At 40.9% G+C, this 20,633-nt stretch overlaps 1 protein-coding gene across 3 annotated transcripts; it reads right to left on the bottom strand.

The window, feature by feature from the left end:
* Nucleotides 1-756: 756 nt before the first annotated feature.
* On the bottom strand, nucleotides 757-18,749 carry LOC100699025 (deoxyribonuclease-1). Of its 3 annotated transcripts, none has more exons than XM_013271811.3 (10): nucleotides 18,580-18,749; nucleotides 11,542-11,702; nucleotides 11,310-11,398; nucleotides 10,437-10,448; nucleotides 7,425-7,511; nucleotides 5,423-5,520; nucleotides 5,178-5,290; nucleotides 4,401-4,558; nucleotides 2,985-3,081; nucleotides 757-1,567 (listed from the first exon to the last, which is right to left on the bottom strand). In XM_013271811.3, exons 2-10 carry the CDS (start codon nucleotides 11,692-11,694, stop codon nucleotides 1,439-1,441), a joined length of 936 nt encoding a protein of 311 aa, XP_013127265.1. In that variant the 5' UTR covers nucleotides 11,695-11,702; nucleotides 18,580-18,749; the 3' UTR covers nucleotides 757-1,438. The 3 variants fall into 3 exon arrangements, with proteins under 3 accessions (XP_013127265.1, XP_019205176.1, XP_013127266.1); XM_019349631.2 differs by lacking the exon at nucleotides 18,580-18,749 and adding an exon at nucleotides 15,456-15,571; XM_013271812.3 differs by lacking the exon at nucleotides 10,437-10,448 and having other exon boundaries at nucleotides 18,580-18,748.
* Nucleotides 18,750-20,633: the final 1,884 nt, after the last annotated feature.

The following is a 20,633-nucleotide window of genomic DNA, read 5'->3' as shown; positions in this document are numbered from 1 at the left end:
GAGTTTTATAAAAAATAAAATGTCTCCATAATCTCAATCAACAGATTAGTTTTGTGATTAAGTGAATTTCAGACTGACATACTAATGTGCTTTCACTGATATACAAATAATCAAAGGTGATAGGATCAGTGAATCAATTTGAAATATATCCTTAAAAACTTTGTAGTGGATCAAGTGTTTTCTTACTGCAGTAAGAAGAAATGCAGGATAAGACACGTTCTGCTCAGTTTTAATTCCATTTCACAACAACGGTCGCTTCAGGGTAAAAAACAGGAGAGAACGTCCAACACCTGTCTGCTTTCATCGGGAGGAAAAACGACAGAGCGATGACCAGACAGCAGATAGGGGAACAAAGATAAATGTTCATATGTATGCAAACTCTCTGCATTAACTGCGGAGGATCTACACTGCAATTCTTCTCCTGATGGAAACACTGAGGCCAGTTATTGTCAGCTCGACTCTGTGGATACTTACACTAAACAGGTGAAGAATTTTTAAATCACTGAACAAGAATTTATACAACTAAGCAGCAAAGTCAAGAGGATTTGTTCATGTGTGACACATCTTAACCACAAGGGACGATCTTTACAATGAGGAAGTGGCTCGTCTTCCTCGTTGGTGGAACAGCTTGCTCTGACAGATTCCAGCTGCACTGCCTCCAGGAGGATGGGGATTCACCATGTCTGAGGAACAGGATCATCTGCTTTTGCTTTTTAAATAATTCATTGAAAAGTAGATATTTTCCATCTCTGTGGCTGTGCTGCATGTATTTCTGATTATCTGATGACCCTTGTGTGTTTCTTAGTAGGTGTGTGTGTTTTTTTTGAAACCCTTTAACTCATGTAGTAATCGATCCATCCCTGTGGTGTTTTCAGGTGAACCTGTATCAATGCAGGCAGCTCGTCCAAAATAACAACATCTTAAGAATGTTTTTTTTATTTTACTATTAAAAAAACTTTACTGAATTTTATAAAACTCTCAAACAATGAAAATCTTAACATTTTCAGAGAAATTCTAAATATTTAAATCAGTTTCTGTACAGACCCGAGGGGGACATATCAAGAAAAAGATGGAAGGAAGAAGAAAACAAATGAAGAACTCCTAAAAAATAAAATCAGATTACATTTTCACCTGATGACAAACAAGACTGTTGGATGCACTTTTGTCTTGATGCAAAAACCTTAATTTAAAATATTTTAAAATCAGCACCAAAAACCGTGACAGTCTCATATTTGAATTTTGCACATTTTTCTGTTCCTGGAGCTGCCTCACTGCTCAGTCACTTCACTTTGGTCTAAGAGCAGTAAAGCTCGGACTATAAAATAAATCCGTATTAAAAGGACGGACCGCCCTGAGTGATCCTGGCACAGCTAGAAGGTGAACTGGCTTTGGAATAAAAAGACAAATGAGTATATAAAGCATTCAGAGCCCAGGACGATCACAGGGCAGAGAGGAAGGACCGGACGATCACAGAGGCAATTGTTAGGCTCAGGGGCGTGGCCTGAAGGAAGAGGGCGGAGCTCTTTAATACCACTTCCACTGGGTAATGGTCGCTCAGCTGCACCACCTGGCAGACAGAAGCAATGGAAGTCAGAGTCAGACATCATCAAACAGTGTTTACATCAGGCTGTTTTAACAGGATACACAGGAAAAGGTGACAGATATTTAAGGTGACCTGGCACACTGGGAATGAGGATAAAAGTCACTCCAGCCGATCACTTAAAAATTACATTTTTTAAAAAAGGAGGAAGAAATCCAAAACTATGTTGTGCAGCTTTCTATATTTTGGATTTAAATACTGTTTGTTCAGACGCTGTATTATTATAGATAAAGCTACCCAGCAACAGATCAGTGCTTACAATATTAAAGTAGTATACACATTTGTTATTCCACATGTATCAATTAATCTCATGTATAAGTATTTATGATCAAATAATATAATTTCTACATAATGAGTGGCCACTTTATTAGGTATACCTAGCAAAGTGTTGAGCTGCTTGTTAACACAGATCTGATCAGCCACACGGCAGCAGCTCAAACCAAGCATCAGGATGAGTAAGGAAGGGCATTTAAGTGACGTTGAAACCTGCTGTGGTTGTTGGTGCCAGACAGACTGGTCTGAATATTTCAGAATGGTAAATGGACCGGTTCTTAAATAGGCTTTTCTGCTCCGAGTACTCAAAGGTGAGGTAGTGGAATTTTCCCACACAAACATCTGTTTACAGAGAATGATCTGGAATGAGCGATGCTTCTCTGCAGGAAAAAGCCTTGCTGATGTCAGAGGAGAATCTCTGAATGCACAAGACATTAAACCTTGAAGCAGATGTGTTACAGCACACTCTTGTCAGCTAAAAACAGGAAAAAAAAAATCAGACTCCTTTTTCCTGTAATGTATCTGTTTGAGGGCTCAGACTTCGCACGTACTCTTATTACAGCTCAAGAAACTATTTTCACTGATGTGCCGTCATCCTAAAAATACACAAATTACTCATAACTTTAAAATAAAATAAACATGTAGATAAATTGAACCCACTAAGATGTTCTAATTTATCAAACTTCCTTTTCAGACATCTACCAAATCAATACAAATCCAAATGATTCAGAGTCAAATTTTATATGTTTGATATGATAAGACTTTCATTTGCAGACATTTAATGTGTAAACAAACTAACTGTCTATGTCTGCACACTAGAGGGCGCTGCAGAGGGTTCTTAAATATCAATTTCATGCTTTCAGACATAATGCCGTGCCAAAAAAATTAGGTCAAGAAGACTACAAGCAGCAAAATGTCAGCACGATCAGCAGATGATCATAATCAACACTGAAGACAGACAGCAGCGTTTGTCCTGCGGGGCAGAAACTATAACTATATAAAGACTGCAACAAACTCAGACACTTCTAAATGCTTCAGGAAGGGTGTGATTGTGTTTTATTAGACCTATTAAATGTGACCAGTATATATGTGGTGTCATGTGATCAGTTACCTGGCTCCTGGACATTTTGAACTCCGCACCGAGATCAAAGACTTTTGCAGAGAATGGCTTGATTGCCCTCAGGAAGGGTTCTCCATGCACAACAATCCTACACACACACACACACACACACACACACACACACACACACACAATAAAATTAAATGCAAGAACATAAAACTCCTCATCCACACATGAACCTTTAAAGTTAGATTAATAACAATAAGATTAACTGTAGCTGACACTTTGTTCGCTGACATCCAGCAGGTAACCCTCTAATACATTCACCATGCTGTTATCTGTGGCGTGTCCAGCAGGGTGGCCTGGGGGGGGCACAGGCCACCCCCCCAACCAGACTGGCCACCCCAGGTGCCACCCCGAAGCCAAAACAATAAAATCCAATGAAATATCAAATGTACGATTATGTTTTCACAGTGAAGCTCAGATATCCGAGTGTAAGTGAATGCAGCATCGGCTTCTGCGCTATGAGCATCATGTTAGCAAAGGTAGGAGAGCCAAGCACGAAAGACAGCATCACAGAAAACAGTTTTTCGGCGAAAGATTAACAGTTTAACATAGCTGGACTGGCCATCGAGCATGGCGGAGCTTCCACAGCGGCTAGCAGGTGGATGAGGGAAGGGGAGGCAGGAGGAGGAGAGACCCGAGGCGGCTGCTGGTCCGAGTGTCAGGTGAACTGAACTTCAGGTAAGAAGTTATGACCTGCAGTCTATCCGGGTCAGATATAAACCAAGTTTAGGTGGAGTTTATTTTCGTTGTGCTGACTTTTTACAGTCAGTTACAATAACTCGTACTGCGTACTAGCTAGCATGACAGAGTTTCTATACAGCTGGGTAGGTGCTGTGATGTTACTGATGTTGAACTTTATTTTATTCATAAGGTTAGTTTGTAGAGTTGCCAACGGCTCCTTAAAAAATGGAATGGTCCCTCATTCAGAGACAATATTACAGGTTTTGTATTGAGCTGAGAAGAGACGGAGTTTGTCCCGTACTTCAGCTAGAATGAAAAAGATTTGTATTGTATTTTAATATTCAAAAATGTTTGTGCCCAAAACATATGTGCACTATATGTCAGTAAAAATACTATGCAAATATTGCTGTCCTTGAATGCTGAGTAAACACTGACAAAGCACTGATTGTATCTCTTGTACTTCATCAACGCAGTATCTAAGAACTTTGCACCGTAGTGGTTAAAACGTCATTCTAATAAGAGTCAAAAGCAAATTCAGTTATTAGGTTTACAGGGTTATTGAATGATGGTTAACTGTTGGTAGAATTTTTTTAACATTATCTGCCAATTACATCTGCCACCCTTCTCCAAATCTGTGCCCCTACCTGGCCCCCCCAACAAAAATTTTCTAGACACGCCACTGGCTGTTATATGTTAATCCACAGTTTTGTCAGCACACACCTGTCGTATGCACAGCTGGTCGCGTCGGTAACAGTGGTGTCCTCTCGGTTTCTGATCAGCCAGGAGAACTCGGACTTCATGAACAGCCTTATGTTTTTCCTGTCACTTCGTTTCACGTACGCACAGCTGGCATGGAAATCTCCCAGGAACATCACATTCTACACACACAACAAAGGGAAAAGTGAGTCAGTTTTAAATCCTGCTGTGAAGGCCAGTGCTGCCCCTCAGCCTCCCAGCAGATGCACCTGTGGTTTCAATCTGAAACTCCTACATCGCCTTGTTTTCAAGTTATCACATTCACAAACTCGCGTGTTCGTCCTGCCCGGTGGGGTGACGACAATACATTTACAGCCCAGGGGTAAAAATGTTTACATTTAAAAGAAATGCATAAATGCTTTTAGTCTCTATAATTATCTGCATCTTGATGAAGTCAGTGGTTCTATTTATTTTTATGTTTCCAAGTTAAAGCTTGCTGATAAACCTGACATCTCCTTCTGTCTAAATATGGACACGTTTGCCTGCAAAAACATTATCCAAAAACATTGCGGCTGGCAAAATGCTGATACCGAGGGTTCAAAACCCTGAGTGCAGAGTCAGGCTACGGTTTCAAAAGTCAGTGGTTTTTGACTTTTGTGTATAAAGTGACCTTGGATTCCTTGAAAGGCTCTATGTGAATAAAGATATTTTCCATTTTAAAGCAGACCTTTACAAACACGGTTTATAAAACGTTCTGTCAGATCTGTTCTGATAAGTCTGTTTTTAGATGAGTTTTCACACCGTGTTGTTCCATTTCTTGCTGACTTCCACAAAGACGTCGTAAAGCTTGTTGATCTCCTGGACGGCCTTGCTGGGCTCACTGTGGAGAGGGACCAAGATAAACTTGTCGATTGCTGCCAGGTGGAAAGAGAAAAGGAAAAACAAGAAGGGAAAGAAACAAAAGAGAAGAATGAAGGGCACCGTTTTAGTTTAAATCTGAAGGTAATTTGAAGAAAAGCATTAAAAATGTTTTTTTATGCACTAACATGCATTCTTGCTTTGGAAGCCAACCACAAAAGGCTCTCTGACAAACGACTGCTTGCTCCTGTACTGGTATTGACCCGTCACGTTCACCGTCTGCATCCTGTTTGGAGAAGAAAAGATTAAATGCTGTTTAATCATTGGTACGAGCAGCATGTGACCCCTGGGTAGTCTAATTTTTGTTCAGCTCCTCCTTCATGAGGATTAAGTGGCCGAGTGAAAGTGATGGCGAGCAGTGGCGGGTGAGGGGGTGGTGGCTTACTGGGCTTAAGCCCGGGTTGTTTTTTCAGAAGCCCGGGGTCTTTTGGAGTGTGATTTTTTTCATAGTTAGATGCCTGGCTGACAAATGTATAAAACAAAAAACTACACACAATATCCGAAGCACAGTGCACACTGGGAATTTAAGACTGTGCGTGAATCCCCCCTAATATTGGGATGATCTGAGGATCATCCCAATATTAGGGAATTTCAATACACAGCAGTTTATTCAGTTTTATCCAGATATTTACATACACTTTATGGAAAACACAACTTTTTTTTTTTTTTTACTGTTAAACATCAATTTACAGTAAACTTGTTTTGTTTTAGATAAATAAATGTTGAAATATCTTTTGAATTAGTTAAATGTCAGAATAAAAAGAGGGAGCTGTTTATTTTAATCACGTTCATCATATTTAGGAGTACATATACACTAAGTTTATTGTTAATTATAAGAAAACTCCAGACGATTCCATTCTGAGCTGAAGAAGCTTCTGATTGGTTAGTAGAGTCCATGTGAGTAAATTGGTGGCACACCTGTGGATGCATATAAGGCAAAACACAGAGCCTGTGTTTTGCCTTATATGCCTGTCAACCAAAACACCAGGAAAAGAATTGTGGAGCTCCATAAATGTGGCTCAATTTTGGATACAATTTGGTGCCATTTACAATAAAGAAATACAGATAGTTTCTCTCTTTACTCTTAACGTTAACAAATATGTTTTTTATATTTACCAATCTAAAAAAAATAAACATTTAGTCTGATTTGATGTTACAATTAAAAAAGTGTTTGTGTTTTTAGCTGAAGAGTGTAAATATCTGGTTTCCACTGTATATTTGATGATTGTCAGCACAGAGAGGGAGAGAGAGGAACAGAGAGGGAACAAGAGCAGGTGAGACACATGTTAGGCAAATGGTTGTTTACCAAAAGTATCACCGTATCATAGGTACTCATGTATCTCGTACCTAGTGTTTCTTTTTTGGTTTGTTATTTTTCAAATTCTGTATTTATTAAGTTATGCAGGCTTGTTTGCACAACAAGGCTAAATAATTATATAGACTTTTCTAAATAGTGTACTTTGGTAGAATTAAAAAAATAAGTGTAGTGCCGGTCTATGATGATTTTTAGTGCTACTATCATCTAGTTCTGATTCTGGTTCTGTCTTGGTTATGTCCTAAGTAGTCCTGATTTTGAACTGTTGTAGTCCTGTTTTAATTCTGGATCAGTTCTGGGTCTGGTTGAATTGAGGTTTAGTCCGCGTGTCTTGATACAGCCCCGACTTTGTTCTGCCTTGCTGCTTAATTTAAAAACTAGTTTAAGGTGTCCTGCAGATGTGATATATATTTTTCCCTATATGAAGTCATTCTTTTTTGAACAAAACTCAAAACAGAGCCAATTATTCTTTCAGTCATTTCTAACCCCCCCCCGTCCCATATGCATACTACCCTTCAGGGCTAAGCCCCGGGTGTTTCAAATGTCTGCCTCCGCCTCTGATCGCGAGGTCACGTTTTATCCAAAGCTGAACAATTTTAAATGTTGCATTTGATTAATGTACTTTAACAGTAGCTGTGAAGCACAGACGCTCGTCTACACTTTACAGTTCAAACCAGCAAGAGATCGCCGAATCACAGTTGGTGTTCACGTACTGCAAACAATCTTGTAGCCTCCAAGCAACAAACACCAGAGCAGCAGGATGAAGCCAACACAGAGAGGTCTTTTTCCAGTCCTGGACCACAGCCATGTCTTACCTGTAGATGAAAACATACTTCTGCATGTCGTCAGGAGAGTTTCCCAAACTCTCACTGGCCACTGCCTTGTAGTCGTACTCTTCATACCTCAACGCAGAGAAGGAGACAAGAAAGTGAAAAACACAGCAGAGAAAGCAGCTGCACGTCACACAGTACGCAATACACGAGCCCGCCAAAACATTAATGTGAACAGAGGAGCACAAGGACTGCTGGGGCTTATGAAGCCATCAGGTGAGCATTACAGAGCAGTCCTCACAGTTCTTTCAGAGAAACAAGGAAGCTGAAGTCAGATTTATCCCAGTGATCTGCCCTGCTGGAGTTCACGCCTCGATGAACGCTCCCTCGTGCACCTCTCTTCACATTGTTCAAGCAAATTTATACCAACATTCCTACAATTTAAACAAATTGCATTTTTTTAGGTAACCAGTGCCCTAGTCACTGAAATGTCCTGTTTGAAGTCATTTTTTTAAAGGTCTTTTTATTTACACTTACAAAATAAACCTGAATGATGATTTACATGAATGATTACATTGTGACTCCTCATGTCGCTTAGCAACTATTTCGTGCCCAGTTACATTAGAAGTAGAGCTGGGCGATAAAACGATAACGATATGTATTGCGAAATAACTTTTTCTCGATAGAAAAATTAAACTATTGCGATAGGCCTCATCTCTCTTGTCCTCTTTAAAAAAAAAGAAAAGAACAGCCAATCCAAATTAAGTAGCGCAGAGCCGAACCAATCACAGCCGCAGCGTCACGTCACGTGACTTGTTACGTACAGCACAAGCGCCAAGGCGCACATGTGTATTTGTTTTTGCAGCCGGGCTGCCCGGGTAATGAAGGAAAGGAGTTTGCCGACTAGAGAAAAATCAACCGAGAGCGTGAGCGAAGGTTACCGAAGAAAAGACAGATGATGGTTCCAATGCCGGAGAGCTTGTCGAACGGAAGAGCCACAGAAGTTCCGTAGTGTGAAGGTATTTCGGCTATTTCAAGGCTGACAAAAACAGAGTAGCGCGCACTGTAAATTGTGCCGAAAGCAAGTCTGGAAATACAATAAAGCGGTGCATGCTCAATCTCTGACTGAAAGCGCTGATTCGTCATTCGGCTTTTGTCAGACTAAAGTAACTGTTAAAACTGTTTGAAAAGCTAAGCTATACAACAAGGAGAGATTGAGAATTTCCTTTTAGTTCTCAGTTTATTTGATATTGACAAAAGTTAGTCAATTTTGTCTGTTCTTCTGTAAAACAACCTAAGATTTATTTTTAGAATTAAAATTTTGTTTCTAAGTGGAATTGACAATTTAGTCTGTTTTGTTTGTTCTATTTTGAAACTTAAACGCTTTAGCGGCTGCCTTTTGTGTAGTTTGCAATATTTGCCTTTATTTATCTGAAACTGAAGTCTCATGTTCCTTAAGTACATCTGCCCTGTTGAACTTATTATGGGAAATAAATATTTAAATCAAAACAAGCTGCTAATTATTTCACATTTTACTTGTGAGCAACGGCACATTTAAATCTTACAAATATAGTTATTTGGCTTATATCGTGATATATATCGTTATCGCCTGAAATGAAAAAAAAACATATCATGATATGAAAAAAAATCTTATATCGCCCAGCTCTAATTAGAAGCTTTTCAAATTATTCTGTTGTAATGCTACTAAAATTAATACTGAAACTTGGCACTTTAATCTACTGTAGTCTTATTAAAATATTGTATAGACTTTTATTATGGAATTTTGGTTAAATATGACAGTAAGATTTCTTGAGATGAAGTCTTAATACTAGAAAAAGCACATGAAAATAGTCCAGCGCGATAGTCCCAGAAGTGGAGCTCCCCAGGGCTTAGCACCCGGCCTACTAAGCTTTATACATCTACAGAAAGTATTTCAGTCACACTGTCAAAAATATGAGACATATTTCAGCAGGTGAAATTTGTAGTTTTATTTATCTAGATGTAAATATCTGAAAGTAAAATTTACAAAAAAAAAAAAAAAAAAAAAAACCAAACAAACATGAAAAATGTTTGTTCTTCAACTTCAACCCACAGCATGTTTTTTCCTTTGTACAGCGCCCGCCCAAAGCTTGGACACACTGCACTGATGGGTAACACTTTATTTTGTTAAGTCAAAAGTACCTTTCACAGTAACCACTTAGTTTGGTAAATATTTCTGCAATTTAAACAGTCAGCAGGCCATAAACACATTTACATTTCGTTATTTGCTTTTACATGTGTGCTCATCTGCATTTACTACAGGTTTGATCCTTGGCTGCTCAGGTCTCCATGCTAATTCACCATTGTATAAATGTGTTCATGTTAGATAGAAAGCACTTACATGGGAAAAGCATAGAAAAAAGTGCTTGTTTGAATGTGTGTGAATTAGGCAAGTGTTTTGAGTCCTCACTCAGAGTAAAAAGTGCTACATTATTGTCAAATTTAATAATTATAATAATGATCAGGGTTGTAGTGAACATTACTTGAGTTGGCATTTAGATTTATATTAGTTTCTGTGTTTCTATTCTAGTTTCTATTCTTTTCCCCATAAAGAATGGAATGTCAATAAAGATGAGGTTTGATGACCATTAGAATAGTTTCCAGGTTTTTCCAAGGGTAAGTGCATGAGCAGAGACTACCCTCACTAACTTCTAATGCAAACCCAGTCGTGTTGTCTATAAGCTAACATGAAAATGACAAACAGCTCAGCTCATAAAGCGGTTCAAGGGTTACTAGTGGCCCTTGAACCTCATTTTAAGGCCCTGCTACTGACTAGGAGGCTTTCAAGTTGTTCAGAGTTAAATCAGAATCATTCAGTGTCATGCTTTTCCCTTTAACAAATACTGGACTGATAAACGTGTACGACACATTTCCATCCCGATTTTCTCTAATAGTGACTTTCCAAAGTAAAGTGTTACCATTTCAGGCATTTTGGTTAGTAGAGGATGTAAATTAAGCTGATTAGGATTAATGAATATGATTAGATGATACTTCACATGCTCATTAAATCCAGTGTACCTGTCAGATCCCCTGTTGAAGGCAGACAGCAGACACATAATGACCATCATTATGCACGTATTGTGGTTAAGCAGTGTTAGCATAAAAGATCGAGCAGTTTACGGTCTTGTATGTCAGCAACATGCCCACGCAGTCTTAAGCAATAAATCAATCTGTTTGCATCGTTATCATAAAACACATTTTTTTCATTCATGGAAAGCAACAATTTTGGGGTCTGGTGTGCCAACAGTGCACTGACTGGTAGTGAACTGTAGCTTTGTCAGTACACACAGAGTACAAACATAAAACAGGAGTAAGCCACAGCCACATTAATTGAATCATGCTGACACCTGTTTTCATAGAGCTCACACACTCAGCTGCTGTATTGGAAAGGGTCAGGCTTCCCTTTGCTCTCACACAGTCTCGCTTCATGCTGAAGATTTTGGAAAGTGCTTTTCCTGCTTATACTTTTTCCTGTCAACTATATGAAGTGTAATCAAAATGTTCTGGGAGTGGATCTAGAAAGATCAAATGCCGTAAATTATGTAAGTGATGTGAGATAAGGTAATCTTATGCAGCCCTGCACTATTATATTGCTGGCAACAAAGTCACACGGACAAAGTTGTCAGGTCAGGTGAGACATCCAGGAGGAGAACTACAAATAATCAATAATAATGAATAATGACGTCATCATATGATTATTTCAAACACACACTGTCTCTGTCCGAGACCACAGAAGTCCCATCTACCTAATGGTCAAACGTTCTCTTTATGATAAGCACCCAATGAGCAATGAGTAGAATAAGTCCTCTTTAAGGGCTGAAATAAACTCAGCTGACAAGATTTTCATGCTGATAGTTTAAATTGTGGCCAGAGTTTCCAGTGAATGTTTACCTGTTGAGCATAGACAGCAACTTTTCAATGGCTTGACCGTCTGGATCCACCACGTGCTGCAAGAGGCTGATATCACAACGAGTCAGGATCTGGACAGACACATGGGCACACAGAAAAAAGGTCATAGGTCGAGTCATAAATACAGCACCAGTTCCAATTCTGCCAAGAATTCATTCATAACGGCAGCAGGAAAAAAAATATAATATAAAATACATAATTAAGTGTGTATTACCAGTTTGAGATAGTGCATCAGTCTCTCGTTTGATGCTTTTGCAGAGTCAAATTTCTGCACGTTGTAGGCACAGATCCTGAGTTCAGTTGCTGACTTCAAGACAAAGATGGAGAGCAAAAGGAAGAGGGAAAGACCAGAAGAGCGCCACCTCATGGTTGGATCTGTGAAGGAATAAAAGACGCAATATGTCACTGATGCGAAGCACAGCTCTCCCTGATGTGGAATAAGCTACCAGAAACCAACATGTGGAATGTCTTCATAATGCCTTGAGTTTGGAAATTTGATATAATAGTGAGAAAAAAAAAAAAATTCCAATGAGAATCAACCATCCTGCAGGTCTGACCTGCGCGCAGCCATGAATCACCCCAAAAAGACAAGACAACAGAGCAAGCTCTGACAGTAACTGTGGTATCACTACAGATTAATAACCACACTTCCTGTCTGCACATGCAGAAACATAGACGCAATTTACAGCCATCACACAAAGACTGCAGCAGCAATGCCACTCACGGCACCACCACGCTGCCCACAGTCTCCATTTCTGTCGATATTCTGATACAAGTTCTGTCAAACTCGACGCATCATCGTTTCCTCTTCACAGCCTCTGGCTCACATTATTAGTGTAAATGTTACTTGAAAAAAACAAAAACAAATTGATAACCTATATATGAAATGATGACCACATTTTTAACTTGAACGCGAATATGAAAAAGCACAATCCTAAATGAAACAGGGACCAGTGATAAATTCATATTCAGTCAACACAGACTCCTCCTATTACAGGACACACAGCAGGGTGGTCCTTGTTCTACAGGCAGCAGTTACTTTAATTTCTGTCATATTGTTACAGATATCAGTTCATAATGGAAACAAAAACTGCTCAGAAAACTTCAGGGAGCAGCTGACCATCACAGTACGACACAGTCAGTTAAACGTGAGGAATATCAGTCTGACCAGTCGGGAAGCATGAGGTGCACTGGAGAGGCAACAACAAGAGGACGTCCCAAAAGTGAATGTGTTAGCAGGCGGTGTTCACAGATGGCTCTCCTCTTCCTTCCTCCCTAGTTTTGTGTTTTGTTAGCGACCGTCAGACGTTACCTACACCAGCGCCTCAAGGATGGCATGTCCATCCAAGTAACTAGTAATGTAACGAAGTTACTAATTTAAAGTAACTTACCCAACACTGGCTGAGACCTGGATGAGTGACGAAACGTTTCTCCTAACTGAAAACGTCCAGTTGAACAGAATCAACTTTTGAGATTTACTTACCTGGATGATTGAGAATGCATCAAGACATGAATTCAAGAGCGTCACAGGAGATTCCAGCATCCGTGAGTTTGACCTGTGCTTATAGCCCAGCTTTAATGGCATTCACCAGAGATCAGCAGGACTGGCAGGTCTGACACATGTGGAAGACATGAGAGTCTGGAGGCGTTGAGGCAAATTTTATGCATCATCCAGCATCAGTGGAGGCCTGAGGAGCCACATCCTTATCCTGCATATTCTTGGAAGATCAGACAGATCCCGACTGCTTTTAGATGCGGGGATGACATCATTATCCTTCTGCTGATGCAGTGCACTCTGGGTTCCTCCACTGCCTCATATTCCCCAGATCTGAAACCAACCAAGAACCTCTGGGTGCCACAAACGGTCCACGAGGTCACTGATGCCCTGATCCAGATGTGGGAGGAGGTCCCGAGGGACAGCCTTCACTGTCTCATCAAGAGGTTGCTCACAGATTGTTGAGAGTGTACACTCCTGAACAACTAATGTAGTTTTACTTTAAACATTCATATATTATTACTTCTACCGCACTACATATTGGATGAAAATACTACTCTTTGTACACTTTTTTTTTTTTTTTAAACCTTTAGTTTTTTCCTCATTTTTAATATTTCAAAAATTCTGACGTAAAAAAAAAAAAAAAAAAAAAAAAAAATGCAGGAGAAGTACCTGGTGGAGTAAGTCTTGTCTTTTTTTAAATGTTTGAGCATCTTTTTGGTAGTAAAACTTGTTTATGACATGTGACTGTTCTGAGCCACTCGAGGGCAGTGAGCCAAGCTGTGAAAGCATCATCATTATCACCATATCACACAGACAGGTGCTTCTGTTATTTAGTCTGATCCTCATCTGCAGGAACAAAAGTGAACATCTTAATGAGCGAGGACCTGCTGCAAAGCAAACGTGTTCCCAGATTTAATGACGACACAGGTTAAACAGCAAGGTGAGTCAGTGGTCCTTAAATCAACAGACACACCAGCGTCAGCTCACAGAAGCAACTACATGCAGAAAGAGGACGAGAGAGTGAGGCTGCTGGGACAGAGAGAAACTCCACATGAGCCTCATGACTGCAGAGGAAAAGGGGAAATGTTTAACAGTCTTCAGGGGAGGAGACACATAAGCAAGTTTGTACAGCTGAGAATGAGAGCAGGAAGTGTGCCGTTTGATTTTAAACACCAGCTTAATTTTAGCCTGTAAACATCCTTTCACAACTCGTGAGTGTGACGGAGAAACAGGGGCGAGTGTGAGTGTGGAGGTGTCGTTTGCCAGCAGAGCTGACTGGTCTGACTGGTCTGATGGACGAGTGACAGCATGCTCAGGCCTGTGGGCAGAAAAGCTGTTTGTTTGCTGACACATTTTAAGTTCTTTTATTGTTGCACATTTTCACTCCATTTCAATAGTTTTGATCATGAAAATTCTGTTTTTTGTTTGATCCATAAAGAAAATAAACTGCTGCCGTTTTTATACTGCTGTTCCTCGAGAGTGTGCCGAGCTACTGCAGCTCTTTGTGACACAGCGTATCCTTGTGCAATACGATTTTCATCGCCCTCTCATGCTGCTTGTTCATACGCTGACAGCAGAACTATCCAGGTTATCAGTTAACATTTACAGTCACAAGATTACTCTAAATCAGCTGTAGGTGTAAATGTGAGCGTCTCCATAAAACAGAAGATCTGGCAGTTTGAGTGTCAGCTGTATGTTAACACAGTTTCACAGTCTTCAGGGTTCAGTCCAAGGTCAGACGTGCAACACTCAGAGATGGGCCTCAGTTAACATGTTAAACGTTCAATTCGAAATACACTGAACTAGTATGACTTGTTTAGCGAAGGAAAAAGCCTCTTCTCTTTAAGAAGAACACACGACGCAGCTTAGGTCTGCAAAGCAAATGCAAGTCTGAACAAACAACAAGACCTTTGGAACAGACAAGACCAAAGCGCAGAAGTTCGGTCATCATGGAAAAACCAAACCAAGCACATCAGCACAAACACCTCACACCAGCCGTCAGCACGGTGGTGGAGGGATGATGATTTAGGCTTGTTTTGCAGCCACAGGACCCGGACACCTCATTGAGCAGACCGTGAACTCCTGTATACCAAAGTATTCTAGAGTCAAATGTTAGCTCTCTGTCTGACTGACAGTAAAGCTTGGCCATAACTAGATCGCGTAATAGCAGAGCAGCGAATCTCTAACAGAGTGACTGCAAAAGAAAAGAATAGAGGTGCTGCAATCACCCCGACCAAGTCCAGCCCGCAGTCTGATTGAAATACAGCTGTGTATAAATCACTGCTCAGAAACATCAGTGAACTGGAGCAAGATGAGTAGGTCAAAATTCCTTCACAGTGACGTGAGAGCCTGAATCGTAGGTTGTACTTACTTTCATTTTCCCATGATTGGAGAGCACATGCACATCTGTATCTGAAACATTTGATTAAACTGTTTTTAATGCAGCCTTTTTAAAGTTGAACCCAAATCAATATTAAATACACAAACACACTCTGTCCATGACTTTTCACTATAACATGACCTTGTAGGAGGCACAAACAGAGCGAATGAGTAGAAATGTATATGCAGAGTGGCTGCCTGCTGCTAATAATAAAATGAGGAACTTGCAGGAATTAAAGTGAAGTAGTTACTCGCTGTGGTCGGGTCAGTTAACACAGTCAGCCCAGCAGTGACTCTGCTGTGACTCTTCAGATGTCTTCACTCCGCCCCTCCCAGGCGTAAATGTGGTGCGACCGGTCGAGCGACTCCCTCAGCACAGCAGATTTCTACACACTGCCCTACCTGACTGCTGAAACGACAACAACCCTCACTGTAACGTGCACAATATGGGATTACAACACAAGGCGAGCAAGTTGCCTTTCCAAGTTGAGCACTTTGAGGCTTCAATTCAGACTCTTGGGTTATTTTTTAGGCTGTGGATGTTTTTGTATCAGAGTACATAAGGCCTTAAAATCCTGTGTTGGCAAAACAAACAGTATCATATTGCAGCCACCACCCCAACCCCCTTTCACAACTAGGGGAACTTTGTGGAATTAAGCTTCTGGCTACACAGTCATCGAGCTGCTTTCCAGTACAAACAACACACAGTTTTATTTAAAACTGCGTAAACTAATCAGCCTTAGCTTTCAGACTGAACATAGAATTAAAACACTGGTTTCACCGTTTCTGACACTTGGTTGAAAGACTCATATGGCCTGAGAAAATGTTTGACGAGGAGCCCTGGAGCAAGTTGTGCCATTTGAAATGCAGACGAGCCTCACAGTGAGTGACAGCACAAAGTTGATTTTGATGTTATTTAACCAGGAAGTCCTGCAGGGTTAACAGCACTTTGCAAGGAAAGGAGGAGGGGCTTACTTTGTAGTCACTGCCACAAAAGTTGTAGAAACATTGTCGCCGCTCGGCAGGCGTTTTGAAAAGCCTTATTTCAGTTGTTATTTTAAAGTATCACCAACATTTACTTTAACTTGTATGGTTACCAGGAAAAAGTCTCACGTGGCCATCTTTGTTATTTACTGTTGTCGTCTTTCTGTCCCACAGATTTGATTTCAGGATACTTTGAGTGCCATGTCTCTCTCTGCTCTGACCTAATCAGTAAAATATCCAGAACTGACTTTAAATTCTGTGAATGGCTCCAAACTTCTTGGAATAAACCGTTGGGTAAACGGGCAGCATAGTTCATGTGTTGTGTGGCCTGCTTTATTGTTCTTTCTGTTTATGACTTTTAAGAAAGGATCTGTGTGAGTGCTGCGCTCTGGTAGGACAGACCTGCATTTAAGGGGTTTTTGAATTCAAGGACACAAGGTCCGACATCTGACGTGTTTGAAGCATCTAATCTTAGGAGATCAATGCTAAGAGCTAGCTTCTATGGCAGCTACCTGCCCCTCCCTGATATGCACCACTGAATTTTTATGGGCTGCCAGTAAATAACGGTGCATTTCAGAGACTTTCAATGTCTGTGTTAGGAAGGTCAAGGCGTGCAGGAGGTGCTGGTTAACATTTCATCTGCTAATGGGTTTAATTTTTTACTCACTTGTTAGATTTAAGCATAAAAATACTTGTGAGTTGGATAAAACACTATGAAATGTTCAGTTAAGGTTATAAAAGATTACAAGTGGCAACAGATGCTACCGTTAACGTTCAATTTCTGGTCAGCCCACTGATCCACCCCGACCTCCTCTCTACCTCGACAGATAGTTGTGCAATTCGACTTCCTCCTGCCATCATCACTGCAGCCACAGAGTCCTGTCACCACAACGTGAACTCTACTCATTACCATTCACCTGCTGGCATCAGAGAGAAACACATAAGATTCCTTGTCTTCATAGTTTGTTCCACATATTTATACATATCCAGATTCATCATGACTCTAAAATGGAAATTCATAAATTGTTACTGTTTTTAACGCTCCGTCAACAGTCCCAGTTAGCGAGTTCAAGACACATCAGCCTCACTGCACCATTGTTTCGTTTCTCACTTTGTTCAGACGTGAAGCAGCATACATGTAAACTCAGCAGCAATTTCCAGGTTAGCCGGTGACTCAGCTCTGAATGTTTCAGCTGGTGAGGTCAAATTCACCAATTATTAACAAGTTAATGCTTAACACTGGTTGAAAAGACTGACTTTAAAGCCTCTTTCATCCAGAAAGAGACACCATGAAACCAAAATAAGTTCCCAAACAGGTCTGTTAATGATAAATAGACTGAATGCCAGTTTGGCACAAACTGACCTCAGAGGCGGACAAAAGATTAGAAATGGTTGAAAATATGACTCAAGAAGGGAACAAAGACATGGCCGACTCCAAAACGAGGAGGCAGGCAGAAAAATACAGAAATGAGTGCATTTTACACACCTGGTTTTTTCAAACTTCCATGGATACGAACCAGTGCTGAAGCATGTTCTAAATAAATACCAAATATGTATCCTGAATAAAGTCTTTCAGCTAGGCTGGACCATTAATAAGTGTTAGTCCAATCACTTTTCCAACTCAGCACCCTTGAATTTGGAATATTTTCATGTAAATAATCCAAGGATCTTGGAAAGAAAAGCGTCTGGACTTCTTTAAGTTTCCTTTATGACGTTTCATCCGAGAAGCTTCTTCAGCTCTAAGACCAACTGCTGAAGAGTCCCAGACAGACAGATTTCCTCAAAGATAATCCCTTAATTTTCCTGTTAAAACACCAAATACTGCATGGGAGGCTGAATTCTGGCCAAACAGAGACTCAGTGAACAGGAGCTAGTATTTATGCTTCTGTTTATACAGCATGGGTGAAAATATCTCAGTTTTAAATATTTAATCTGGAGTAAAGATTCTATGTAAAGTGTTGCTGCATAATTTGAGTACCTCCTTAGGAACTGTACAGCTTCTTTCTACATCCTACTGTGACTGACTCTGTTTTACATTCCTGCTGCTTCACCTGCTTTATGTGGTTTTTCTTTCTTATTTTCTCTCCACCTTTTGTCACTGTCACGCACTGAAATACCAACACAGCTTCCTTTGACGTGACTCTGAAAATATCCGAATTTAAGTTGGGAAATTTAAAAGAATGTACGAGGTTTGGGGAGAAACGCAGATGTTAAAAACTAACACCATCCTCACAAACGCATGAAAACACTTAAACATTAACAGAGCCCGTTCACACAGCCTACACACCCACGGCTACTTCAGTTTTAAGCACTCACACACTGAGCAGACCCAGTAACCGGTACTGGTCTCGTCCCAGTAACGGCTGCTGGATCAGTTGTTGTTTCTCTTACCTGTTCGGGTGAGTCAAATTACGACCGTCTGCTGCTAAAACTCTGAGCGTATCCTGCTGGGTGTGGGCGCGGGTCTCAACCTGACGCAGGTATCCCCGTCCAGGTTGTGGCAGGTTGGTCACGCCCTCTAGAAATGCTGCATTCAGGGTCTGTGGTAAAGATTGGACGTTTTTCACATCATGACATCTGTGACACCCATTTTATGTCACATGATCAACCAATTTACCTATCAGCTGCAGCCCTTCAGCAGGTATGAGCCACAGATGAGCATGACGTAATCTGGTGAAATCTGATTTCCTTACTGCAGCCACATAATGCTCCCACAGCACTGTGCAAAAAAGTATCATCGTCATAAGAATTATTTCATATTTAACACATAAAGTGACTTGAAATGACTTCAAATGTCCAAAAACTCAAAAACTTGGTTAGGCTGTGAAAGCATGTTGGACTGGAGGCAGTGAGAATCTAAGATTAGTTAGAAATGTAGTGTCTGGATATTTAAGTGTGTTTTTACAGTAAAATCAAAACCACCTTTGAGTATTTCCTCATCACATGCTCCACAGTAGTTTAGAAGGTGTGACTGATCATGTGTGATGATGAAATCCCGTGGTTTCACGGTTATGTTCACACTGGAGTTTAATAGCTGTGAGAAAATGTTGAGCAACACAATTATTTCCTGTTACTCCACTCATACCAGAGCCACACTCATCTGATGGCAGCTAGCATGAGCTCAGCTGGCTGGGAGCTCGTGGCTTCAGGCTGAATTCTGGGTAGAGGCAGAGGATCTGTGGGCACAGAGCTGTGAGTCTGGAGAGGGCTGCAGAAACTCTACTGCTGCCCTCCAATCAGGCTGCTCAGCCACAGGCCCGTACGCCAATGTCCCAGCAGGCAGAAGGATGCTGAAAAAAGACTTATGAGTGCTGTTCAACTCAGAGGTGGTGTGTGTGAGTATCCTGTTCCTACGATTGCACTCTTCCAGTTTGGGGGTTCACAGTTCCTAATGCTCCTATAACCACTGAGACATTTTGTACTTTATTCCTACACGTTTGCTCCATTTCTTCCTTCAGTGCCCTGTACTTCTCTTTTACCCCATCCTCCTTATTTCTGATGTTACTGTCTGCTGGGATTGCAACATCTATCACAGCTGTGGCTTTCCGTTCCCTATCAGTCACCACTGTGTGGTGGTTGGCCAGCAGCCGCCTCTCTGCCCAACAGGACCTCAGCCTGCTATTCTTTCTTAGCTGCCTTCTGACGTGTCTCCTATCAGGCCTTCTGGAGCCCTGATGCTCGTGCACACTATCCCAGCCACTTGGTTGTGCCTCTCGGCCTCTGCTGTTTCAGCTCGTATCTTACAGCCTGCTACTGTGAGCTGCACTCTCTCTGGGTCACTGTTGCACAGCATGCAGCTTGCATCCTGTGGTAGCTTGTGCTGTGGTAGACTCCTGTCTCAGTTTATCTGCTGCACAGGGGCCATGGTCAGAGCCTCTGCGATGTCCTTCAGGCCGGCTTATTTTAGCCACTTCCACTGTCTCTCATTATCCATCGGTCATCATCAGACATAAGAATTTCACAAAGAATCCCAACTTTTACAGACTTGGAGTTTTACTACTAAAATGCCTGTTTTATTTCCATCAAACTGCTGTAGGGCTTTTGAATTCAGTTTCATAAACACAAAGTTCAGACAAGTCATTCAACTTTCATAATTATCAAGATAGAAACATCATTTACAGTTATTCTGGTCTCTGGTGTGTCTTAGCACCAGGAAGAATGAAAACAGTATTAGTGAGCAGGTTAGGAGGTTAATATCAGTCCTGTATACTTCATTCATACTTCATTCTAGGAGAATGAAAAATTAAGAAAATAATTGCTTGAAACTCTTACAGTTATATGACCACAGACTCATCTCTTCAGATTGTTGTGTACTGTTCTTCTTCTTTTGGTTGGTCCCTTTAGGTCTCCCTACAGCAGATCACCTCATCCATGAACCCCCTCTGAGGTTTCCCCTTTTCCTCCTGCCGGGCAGGTCCTCTTCAACATCCTTTGTCCAGTATATC

This window comes from Oreochromis niloticus, linkage group LG20 (assembly GCF_001858045.2).
Source record: "Oreochromis niloticus isolate F11D_XX linkage group LG20, O_niloticus_UMD_NMBU, whole genome shotgun sequence".
In the NCBI taxonomy this organism is placed as follows: domain Eukaryota; kingdom Metazoa; phylum Chordata; class Actinopteri; order Cichliformes; family Cichlidae; genus Oreochromis; species Oreochromis niloticus.
This window is presented reverse-complemented; position numbering and strand designations above follow the sequence as displayed.